This window comes from Pseudorca crassidens, chromosome 1 (assembly GCF_039906515.1).
Source record: "Pseudorca crassidens isolate mPseCra1 chromosome 1, mPseCra1.hap1, whole genome shotgun sequence".
In the NCBI taxonomy this organism is placed as follows: Eukaryota; Metazoa; Chordata; class Mammalia; order Artiodactyla; family Delphinidae; genus Pseudorca; species Pseudorca crassidens.
The window spans coordinates 14,008,640-14,020,740 of record NC_090296.1 but is presented as its reverse complement, the minus strand read 5'-3'; the positions used below and the strand labels follow the sequence as shown (position 1 = coordinate 14,020,740).

General features: G+C 40.4%; 1 protein-coding gene across 11 annotated transcripts in view; it reads right to left on the bottom strand.

Moving 5' to 3' along the window:
- The window catches only part of TTC7B (tetratricopeptide repeat domain 7B), a 236,934-nt gene that overhangs the window by 174,391 nt on the left and 50,442 nt on the right, over nt 1-12,101 (bottom strand). For all 11 annotated transcript variants that reach the window (XM_067727813.1, XM_067727818.1, XM_067727860.1 and 8 more), the window contains one exon: nt 5,177-5,307. In XM_067727813.1, coding sequence (XP_067583914.1) covers nt 5,177-5,307 — 131 coding nt within the window. The remainder of the gene's footprint in view (nt 1-5,176; nt 5,308-12,101) is intronic.

The following is a 12,101-nucleotide window of genomic DNA, read 5'->3' as shown; positions in this document are numbered from 1 at the left end:
ATATAGCTAGTAAGCAAATAGATGGAAAAAATTTCACCCTGACTGATAGTCAAAGAAATGCAGGCCAAAATGGCAAAGTACTGTTTTCACCTAGCAAATCAGCAAAGTAACTTAGAAACAAATGCAACCCCGTCAAGATTGTGAAGCAACCACTACTCTCCTGTATGGCCAAAGGTATAAGATGTTAGTATGACTTGTAGGAAGCAATTGGATACAATATATAGTAACGAGAATGTTAAAAATGTCCCGACTTCTGGGAATTTGCCCTTAGGAAACAAAGCAAAACAAGGGGAAAGCTACCTGAAGGAAGCTGGCACCAGAGCAGTATAAAAACAGGCTATACCCTACTATAAGTGAATTATACCATAGAGGCCATCCACTTGGTAAAATATTACATAACCATGACAACACTTTGAAGTTTTGATGTAATCTTGAGTGAAAAAAGACAGATATAGGCCCCTTTAATGCTATAAAATTATGAGGGCAAAGACTGACCAAGAACATACAAAAATAAAAATAAGCTACTGTTCTTCTCTGGTTTCCAGGCTTTTCTAACTCAGCTTTAAGTGTGCTGTAGCCTCCTTTCCCAGCCAGTCAGATGGCAGCCTCAAAGTCGGAGCAACATACTGGCCAGTCAGTTTCTTGACATTTCTTTAAGGAAATAGTTTATTCAGATGCACTACATTAAGCCATGACCTATAACCTGCTGCTTCAGCTTAAGTGAAAAGGCAGGGATTGGGAAGGAGAAGAGAAGGGAGAATCCATCTTTTTTTCATGGTCTCATGTTTTAGACCCTAAAGCACAGCCACATGGACCTCCAGAGTCACACCCTGCCTTCCGTGTCAGTAGCCCTGAGTACTTTTCTTAGGACATCTTGTTTGAGTTCAAGACACACAGTAACCTTAATCTAATCCAGTTGTGAATCCAACGTCTCAGCTGTGTCACTGCAAGTTCTTCCTGTGGGGAGGACAGAATCCACTCAAGGACTGACCACGATGACCAGTGAACGGCTCCTGATGAACAGATGAAGTCTAGGCTGGGCCCTGCAACATTTGGGCACCAGCTGTTTCTTAACACTTCAACGCTGAAACAGCCCATAAAATAACTATGGGTGTCCCATAATTTAGCATTAACTTCTTTTCTAAAATAGGGTGTAAAGAAATGAACTGTCAGCAGAAGGTAAGGTTCCACCCTGGCGTGGCTTCTGCTCAAGAAAGCCATACCCAGCTGGCTGGCTGATGCATGCAAAGGACAGAGACAGGATGATTTCATTTGCCAAAAGCAGGGCTCATATTATGATATTCGAGGGTGAAGTCATCTTTATTCCTATCATTGCACCTTTAGAAGCTTCTTGTGGGGCAGATAACTTTATTTACTGTTGGTGTAATGCCACCATCCAAAGATAAACTAATCAAGGTCAACCTATGTCATGTCAATCTATTCTAATTTGGTTTGCTTGATTAAATTATTCTATATGCATAATTTTGGAGGTATTTCTCATTCCCCTTCAGAGAACAAACTATCAGAGAAAATTATTAGCAGATGTCTCTGTGACCCTAATGTAACAAGGACAACACTAAACAAATATTCAATGCACACGGCTTTCAGGTATTCAAATTTCCTTTGGCCCTGCATCCCTGTTTGGAACAAGGAGGGAGAACAGTACATGGAAAGCTCCTATCATACTGGGTGGAGAACACTGGTGGCTCACTGGTTTTCTTCCCCAGACAAGTCAGGCAGTATTAATCCCGCCATGAAAATGGAAAGCTGAAGCACACAGATATAAACGATTGGACCAAGGTCAAACAGCCGGGGTGAACAGAGATTCAGAACCCGGATATGATATGGGGACTCTAGGCAAGATGGTGTTCCATTAGCTTCCAGGCAAGAAATGGAAAACCAAATTCTCCTGAAAAAATTACTCCATAAATATCTCTTTAAAATTATTTAACACTTTTAATAAAACAGCATGTCTAAAATACTCCATATTTTCATCTAAATATCTGAAATCTTCGAAGGTTAGGAAAGATTCCACCGCCAGGTGACACAGGAACAGATAATGACAATAAAACGAACATTTAATGTGTGCTAAACATGTACTGGGAACAACATGAGTTGACCCAATTTATGCTCACATCAGCCTTACAGCAATTATTATTGCTATTTTACAGCTGAGGTTCGGAGGCAGCACAGAGAGGTTGAGTAACTTGCCTGATGTTCCACAGCTAAGAGGTGGCAAGGCCAGGATCCCAACGCCGGCGTCACTTAACCCCTGGGCCCTGCTGCCTCTCCCAACTTAACTTAGCCGCCTGGAGGGGAAGCCAAGGTCAGCCCCCTTTCTGAAGAGCCCCCGCCCTTCAGGAAACAAACAACACTAACGTTGCTAAACATACCCACTCTTAGAGAAACTAGAAGAGGAATGAGGCTGTAGCAGAAACAAATCGATGGTTCCAGATTATGAAAAAACATTTTCCACAATACTCCAAACTGTGCTCAAAAGTTCTCCTCAAATTTTATCCTTGCTAGTGAATGACATTAAGAGGCAACACATAAATAAAATGCCAAAAGGTCCCGGCAAACAGAAGTTTCTTCGCTTTAGAATGGCTGGGAAATGAGGGGAAAAACCACTGAAAGACTGTCTTTGCCCAGCAGAACAAACACAGGAACAGTGTGTGGGGTTTTCTACTTAAAGGGCTACCTACCCAGAAAAGCAAAGCACTATTTACCTAAGCTTGCCCCAGTCTTTTGCTTCCTTCAGATTTTATTTTCCTAACATTTGTTTTCAATTTAGCATAATTCTTAAAAGTCACTTAAGTTAAAGGAAGAAAAAAAAGGCCAAACAGGTATCTTCCTCTGCATGGCACAATTGTCTTGCCTCATAAAAACCCCTGAACTTCCACCAAGCCCAGTGGTCACTTAAGGAAGGTCATTTTTCCCCTAGACTTCTAATTAGTCACAGATAATTTATTGAGCATCTACTACAGTCAAAACAGATGTTTCATTCATTCAATCTCTCTCATTTCTAATACCCCAGCTTCCTGGATCTGGGGAGACCCAAAGTGGTTTCCCATGAAGGAAAACTCAGACTGGAAAATCAGAGCCAGAAATGTGAAAGTCATCTAATATATACCCTGAAATTGAACCATACACTGAGTGAGGCTGCTTCCCCACACTACTAAGAGCTATGGCTTGCTTGGTCAAATACTTATTGAGCACTTTCTACATATAAGGGTGTAAGAAACTACGGGGTTCCACATTTATTGGCAGCGGCCTGGGATAATGAAGTAAGTGATGATGAACTAGGTGTCAGAAGAGCTGAGTTCTAATCTTAGCTTTGGCCCTAACTTCCTGTGTGTCCTTGGGGGTCTCCCTTTCTGGGCCTCCATTTTTTTCTCAAAATCTAACATCCTATGATCACTGTTTCCTCAAAACCACGAAAAATATTTATTTTAAATCCTACGATTATGAGAGTCTCCTTTCTGGTCTGGCTAAAGAACCCAGTGGTGAATAGGTGGTTATAAAGGAACACAACAGGAAGTACATCTAGATCTGCCAATTCCCACATCATTAAAGACACACATAACAGATGAACCTCCTTTCTCCCAGCCAGGAGAAGGCAGCCCCAGCGTGACAACAGAGAGTAAAATGCAAAATAAGGTCCTCTAAGTGGCAAGGACTGTGGGGTCCACAAGAACAGCTTAGCTGGCATAAGCAGACTTCTCAGCTGCCCAGAACTGGCCATCAGGGAGGTAGACAAAGAAAATCATGCAGATTTTAAAATCAAGCTGCATGATCATTTCTCTAAAGATCGTACCATCAGTTCTGAATAACAAATAATTCCTTTCTCATAGAACAACATTTTGGCAAGACAGCCAAATATATTCCTGAATTCCTGGATATCGCGAACCATGATGTATAAACCATTCTGGTATGGGCCAGGCCAGACACCACTCCCATCATCCTCTCCCCCTCTTCTCTGTGGCTCTCACCCTACTCTCCCTGCTCTTGAAAGGTAATTCTGATCCTTGCCACCCACATCAACACACTACAAAAAGATTTCTATGAAAGAAACTACTTCCAGTCTGTACACTTATAAAATAACAAAAACTATCAAGACTTTGGTAGTCCCTCTCTATTCTAATCCTTAAGGAAACAGAGAACCCATAAGTTGATGGGAAACAAGATTCTGACCATTTTCAAAAAGTCTCACAGAACTTCTACTCATTTTAAACAATCTCACAGGATGCATCTCTGGGTCCGAAAGGGGAAATATCAGGACCGAGCCTTGGTTAGAACACCAGGAAGCTCTGCAAGGGGCGGACTTGACTAGGAGCTATTGTTTTTAGGAAAAATAAGTGTCAATTACCAAGAATCCAATTCATTTCTGAATCTGGGCTAAATGCCTTTATTTAAAGGACCTTTTACAATGCCCACAAGAACTTCATGAAGTAGGAACCATTATCATGCTCCTTTTACAGACAGGAACATTAACGCTGAGAAGTGAAGGAGGTAACTTAGTGAAGAGCAGAGCCAAAGACAGCGATCCTTCTGAACAGACAAATTGCCCAAGCTCCCCAGCCTCATCCAGCCTTCAACGTCCTCTGTCTGAGGGCGTGAGCTCAGGGTGCCTTGCTCACTCGTTCTCTCCTCAGATGGCCCTCTGATCAGCTTCTGGTTTCATTCCCCACAGCAGAGGCAAACCACTGACTGCTGGGAGAAAACCATCCCAGATGGTCTCAAGGAACACAGCCTGCTCCAAGCAGGTTGGCTGAGAGTCCCCAGCAGCCCTTTGGCATGACCATTGAGGTAAAGCCTCCCAAACTCCAGATGTACCCTGTGTTGGTACAGAATCCACACAAGTACAAAGGAAGCTCAACCTGTCTTGCCTATGAGAACAGGAATGAGTAGCCAGCTTCGGGGCACTGAGGGTATAAACAGATGCATAGTGTCATTTCTGCTCAGAGGATGTTAAAATGGTTCCCAAACACTGACGCATCTATTTTCACAAGGTGCCGCATTTACCACCATATTCTCCATAGCATTAAAGAACAGAAGCAAAGCTTTGCACCCAGAGACAGACAAGCTGAAGGCTTCCAGAGGCTGACCACAGTTCTGTGAGATCTGATTTGAAATTTTTAAAAATTATCAACTGAACGAACACATGGTCCTCACTTACCCTTTCTATCTCTTGGAGGTACAGGAGTGCAATGTCCCCTGCCTTCTCATAACACGTGATGACATCCTGTTCCCGATCCACAAGGAGATTACTGGTAGAAGAAGAAATAGGCAACTTCTCTAAACAAAGTCCTAAAAAAAAAATCAACATACAAAAACTGGGTAAGTTGTTTTTCATGGGGCTTAATTTTTTTTTTTTTTTTTTTGCGGTACGCGGGCCTCTCACTGCTGGGGCCTCTCCCCGCTGCGGAGCACAGGCTCCAGACGCACAGGCTCAGCGGCCATGGCTCACGGGCCCAGCCGCTCCGCGGCACGTGGGATCTTCCCGGACCGGGGCACGAACCCGTGTCCCCTGCATCGGCAGGCAGACTCTCAACCACTGCGCCTCCAGGGAAGCCCCATGGGGCTTAATTTTTTAATATTACTCTAGAGGGCCAGATAATATTAGAGAAGCAGATACTCTGCCCTCTCTCTTTAAGGACAAAAGGGAACAGCAAAATGGAGTACCAAAAAGAATATCCATAAGTTTCAGATGAAGGAGGCCCCTATATATACAGAAAGCACCATTTGACTTTGATATCCAGGTTGAGAATTTGATCGGGTACTTCACCATGATTCCATTCAGATCTAACAGAGCTTCTCATTCAAGTATGTCTCAAGGTCCTTAAAGAATTTTTTAAAGTAAGTACAGGTAGGCTCACAGCACAATACTAGGTACAGAGTATCTTCTGTCCCATGATGTACACTTAACCGATTGAACACAAAACATTTCCAAATGCTCTCAGGAGCCTCAGTTACCAGGAAACTCTTCCAACTCTCAGCCCTAGAGTTCTGTAGTGACGACAACACCCCAAGCCACCTCTCAGTTCCAGGCCAAGAAAACACCCAGAACATTGCTGTGTGGGCACATCTTGGGAGATGGAGGGGTTACTCTTTGCCAAGAGAGAGTTCAGGGCTGGGACGGGATATGAAAGCATGAAAGACTGAGAAACAACAATGCTGAGAGGAGCAGCTGTTGTGTAAACCGAGCACCAACCTCAGCCCCTGCTCTGGGCAACCAGGCTGGGGCACGTCGGGCTCCAGGTCCCCGCCTGCAATTGGAGGCAGAGAGGGAGCCCCGCGGGGAGGGTTTCTGCTGTGTCAAGTGCCCTGGGGTACCGGGAAACACACACTGCACACGTTCACTCCACGCACGAGGGTGCGAGAAGCTTCAATGCGGACACAGTCCGGCTCTGCAGCTGGAAGGGGCCAGAGAGGTCCCTGGGAAAGCCACTCATTTTATAGACGAAGAAGCTGAGAGCCATCATGGTAAAGTAAGCGACTTGCCCAAAACCTGACAGGCAGTTAACAGCACAGCAGGAACGAGAACCCAGGTCTGGGGCCTCCCAAGCAACACCTGTCAAGTGAGCTGCTGGCTTTCAGAGCAGACACCACCGCAGAGGGGACCAAACACACCAAACGCCAGCAAGTGACCCAGAGCCTCCCATGCATCACTCTGAGAAGGGCCTCCTCCAAGGTGCTCTTATCAAACTGTGACAGTCCCTCTAGGCTGTAGAAGGTGATAGGAGGTGGTCGTACTGCATGGGAAGGAGAAACCACTTCCATCCACAGGGAGCCCACAGCTGAGGACAGTGTGCCGGGGAGCTCAGAGGTGACCACGTTGTCACAGAAGGTGCGGATCGGCCAAAGATTTTGTTACTGTTTAACAGCTATATTGAGGTTGCGCTTTTTTAATGTTTCATCATGATTTCTTTTGTTTTTATTGACTCTTACTTTTTATTAACTAAAGTCCATCGTTTACATTAGGGTTCACTCTTACGGTTGTGAAGTTCTATGAGTTTTAACAAATGCATGGTGTCATGTATCCACCATCGCAGCGTCGCACAGAATTGACTCACTGCCCGAAAATTGTGCTCTATCCCTCTAGCCCTCCTCCTGAACCCGTGGCAACCACTAATCTTTTTACTGTCTCTACAGTTTTGCTTTGTCCAGAATATCATATAATTGCAATCATCCAGTAGGTAGCCTTTTCAGATTGGCTTCGTTCACGTAGAAATATGCTTTTAAGCTCCCTTCATGTCTTTTTGTAGGCAGATAGCTAACTTCCTTTTGTCGTTAAATAACATTCCATTTATTCATTATTTAAAGGCACCACGGTTGCTTACAAGTTTTGGCAATTATGAAGAAAGCTACTATAAACATTCACGTGCAGGTTTTTGTGTGGACATAGACTTCAACTCAATTGGGTAAATACAAAGAAGGGGAAATGGTGGATTGTATGGTGAGAATGTGTTTGTAAGAAATAGCTAAATAAATATATTTAATTTACAGATAGCTTTGTAAGAATAAATATTATTGGGTTGGCCAAAAATTTTGTTTGGGTTTTTCTATCAGATCTTATTTTTAGCTTTATAAGGAACTACTAAACTGTCTTCCAAAGTGGCTGTACTATTTTGCATTCCCGCCAGCAATGAATGAGAGTTCCTACTATTCAGCATCCTTGTCAACACTTGGTGTTATCAGTTTTTTGAATTTTAGTCATTCTAGTATGTATAGGGGTGTCTCACTGTTGTTTTAACTTGCAGTTCCCTAATGGCATATGATATTGATCTTTTCTTACGCTTATTTGCCACCTGTATACCTTCTTTGGTGAAACGTCTGGTCAGATCTTTTGCCCTTTTTTCAATTCAGTTGTTTGTTTTCTTACTGTTGACTTTTGAGTTCTTTGTATATTTTGGATACGTGTCCTTTATCAGATATCTATTCTGTAAATATTTTCTCGCAGTCTGTGACTTTTCATTCTCTTAACAGTGTCTTTCACAGAACAGAAGTTGTTAGTTTTAATAAAGTCCAACCTATCAATTTTTTATTTCAAGGATTGTGCTTTTGGTGTGGTCTCTAAAACGCCACTGCTAAATCCAAGGTCACCTAGGTTTTCTCCTATGGTATCTTCCAGAAGTTTTATAGTTTGGCATTTTACATTTAGGTCTACAATCCATTTTGAGTTGATATTTGTGAAAGGTATAAGGTTTTTGTCTATATATATATATATATATATATATATACACACATATATATATATATGTGGCATGTGTATGTTCGTTTGTTCCAGCACTATTTGTTGAAGAGACTACCTTTCCCCATTGAATTGCCTTTGCTCCTTTGTCAAAAATCAGTTGATTATAGTCGAGTAGGTCTATTTCTGGGCTCTCTATTCTGTTCCACTGATTTTTTTGGTCTATTCTTTCACCAATATTATGTGTCTGGATTACCAGTATACAGTATATCATTTTTTAAAAATAGCTCTACTGAGAGATAATTTACATGCTATAGAATTCACTCATTTTAAGTAAAATTCAACATTTTTTAAATAAACTCATAGAGTTGTACAACCATCAACACAATCCAGTTTAAGAACATTTCCATCATCCCCAAATGATCAAATGATTGATTGCCCAAATCAATCTCTATTCTCAGCCCCAGCCTCAGGCAACTGTTAATCTGCTTTCTGTCTCTGTAGATTTACCTTTTCTGGACACTTCATAAAAACAGAATCATATAATATCTGGTCTTTTGTGTCTAACTTCTTTCACTTAGCATAATGTTTTCAATGTTCCTCCAAGTTACAGCAATACTCCATTTCTTTCTACTGCTGTATGGATATAGTGCATTTTATCTGTCCATTTGCCAGTAACGGGCATTTGGGTTGCTTCCGTTTTGGCTATTATGAATAATGCTGCTATGAACATTCAGGTATAATTTTCTTGTGTGAACATATATTTTTAATTCTCTTGGGTAAATACCTAGAAGTGGAATTGTTGGGTCAGATAACAAATTCACTTTTAACTGTTTAAAAAACACTTGTTTTCCAAAGTGGCTATACCATTTTACATTCCCACCAGCAACTTATGAGCATTCCAGTTTCTCCACATTCCTGTCAATACTTGTTCTTGTCTGACTGTTTTGTTATAGCCATCTAAGTAGGTGTGAAGTGGTATCTCATTGTGGTTTTGATTTGCATTTCCATAATGACTAATGATACTGACTTTTCATGTGCTTATTTGTTATCCATACATCTTCTTTGGTGAAATGTCTATTAAAATCAGTATTGAGTTTTCTGACCTATGCACAGAGTATGTCTCTTCATTTATGTAGGTCTTCTTTACATCTCTGAGCAATGGTTTGTAGCTTTCAGTGTGCATGCCTTGCAAACCTTTTGTTAGACTTAAGTATTTCATATTTATTATGCTGTTGTAAGTGGTATTGTTTTAATTTTCATTTCCTTTTGTTCATTGCTAACATATAGAAATACAATAGATTTTTGAATAGTGATCTTATATTCTGTACCCTTGCTAAATTCACTTATTAGTTCTACACAATCATGTTGTTTGCAAATAAAGACAGTTTTACTTCCCCCTTTCCAATCTGGATGCCTTTATTTCTATTTATTGCCTTATTGCACTGTCAAGAACCTCCAGTACAACACTGAATAGAAATGGTGAGAGCAGACATCCTTATCTTATTACTGACCTAAGGGAGAAAGCACTTAGTCTTTCACATGAAGTTTGATGTTAACTATCAGTTTTTCATAGATGCCCTTTATTAGGTTGAGGAAGATCCCTTCTACACCAATTTTGCTAAGAGTTTATATCAAAAATGGATGTTGGATTTCCTCAAATCCTTTTTCTGTGTCTATGGGTTGTTCTCTTTTATTTAATCTGGTGAATTAAATCGACTGATTTTCAAATATTAAACCAAACTTCCTTTCCTGAGATAAACCCTATTGACCATGATGTATTAGCCTTTTTTTATATTTTTAGATTTGATTTGTTAAATTTCTGCTTGGAATTTTTTCATCTATGTTCATGAGGAATATTTGTCTACAGATTCCTTGTAATGTCTCTGTCTGATTTTGGGATTAGGGTAAGTCTTAACCTCATAAAATGACTTGAGAAGTATTCTCCTCCCTTCAATTTCCTGGAAGAGTTCGTGTAGAATTACTATTTTGTTCTTAAATGTTTGGTAGAATTTACCAGTAAAGCCATCTGGACCTGGAGTTTTCTGTGTGGAAGCTTTTTAACTATAAATTCCATTTCTTTGATATACGGTTGTTCAGATAATCTCTTTGTTCTTAAGTGAGCTTTGGTAGTTTACATCTTTTAAGTAGTTTGTCCATTTCTTCTGAGTTGTCAAATGTATTGGTACAGTGTTGTTTATAATGCTCCCTGATCCTTTTAGTATCTGTAGAATCTCTAATGGTGACATCTCTCCCATTCCTGATGTCGGCACAGTTTGTGTCCTCTATTTTCATCCTGGACAGTCTAACGGTTTATCAGTTGAACAGCTGAAATTCTCATTGAGATCTTTTGATTTCATTGACTTTGGTTTCACTGATTTTTCTCTATTATTTTCCTGTTTTCTACTTCATTTATTTCTGTTCTGATCTTTATTATTTCCTTTCCTCTGCATACACTGGACTTAATTTATTCTTCCTTTTCCAGTTTCTTAGGGTGGAAGCCAAAGTATACATCTGAGACCTTTTTCCTTTTCTAATATATGCACTTTGTGTGATGAATTTCTCACCAAGTAGTTTTAGCAGTATCATACAAATTTTGATATGTTATGTTTTTATTTTTATTCAGTTCACAATACTTTCTAATTTAACTTTTGATTTCGTCTTTAAAATTGTGTTATTTAGTTTCCAAACACTCATGGATTGTCCAAAGATCTTTCTGTTATTGATTTCTAAATTAATTCCATTATGGTCTATGCAGTAAAGACTAAACAGGCTTGAGATGTTCAAACTCTGCACATTCCAAAGAAAGGACTGGCCTTTGATCAGCTGGGAGAAAAGCTCTAAGCCCTTGGAATATCCTACCGGATAAGAGTGTCTTTGTACATCTGGGGCCTCAGGCCATGCCATTTAGTTATACTTAGAATGTGATTTACAGTGTAGGTCTTAGGCCACACTATACCACTTTGACCTCTAGGGAGACTAGAGACCAAATAATTAAGTTCTATGCCTTCTTGACTGACCCCCAATACAAACCGTGGACATGATGGCCTGAGCGAGTTTCCCTGGCCGGCAGTACACCATTACTGCTGTCCCACATCGTTGCTGGGAGAACTAAGTGCTGTCCATATCACCCCACTGTGAGAAGATGACTTAAATCTTGTGGTCCCTTCTGGACTCTGCCTTATGTGCCTTTACTAATTTTAACCTGTAGTTTTTTGTTGTAATAAACTGTAACCATGAGTATGATAGCTTTTCTGAGTTCTGTGAGTCTTTCTAGTGAACCACTGACCTGAGGGTGGTCTTGGGGATCTCTGACAGAAGTCAGAGAACATATTTGAACCCTTCTAATTTTGTCGAAATTTGTTTCTGGCCCGGAATATGGTCAATCTTGGTAAGAATCTTGAAAAGAATGTGTATTCTGTTGTTGGGTGGAGTGACATATAAATGCCAACTAGGTAAAATTAGTAGATTGTGTTGTTGCAACGTTTCTGTATCCTTACTGATCATCTGTTGACTTGTTCTATCATTTATTGAAACAGGGTATGGAAGTCTCCGAGGACTGCTGTCAGTGGTTGCTTGAAGGTTTAACTTATCACAGTCTACGTCAAATGATATTATACTAATTCACATACAGCATAACACCTTTACTATTACATACTTCCATTTCTCTCTTTCCAGTCCGTATCTTCGTATTATATACATTATACTTTTACACAGATTATAAATCCAATGCTACATGATGATTATTTTTATTGAAATGGTGGATTATGTTTTAAAGACATTTTAATAAGGAGGAAAAACTGATATAGGCTCTAATATAGTTACGATTTCCAGTGCGCTTTGCTCCTTTGTGCAGATTCGTATTTCCTTCTACCTAAAGGGATTCCTTTAATATTTATTACAGTGTAGT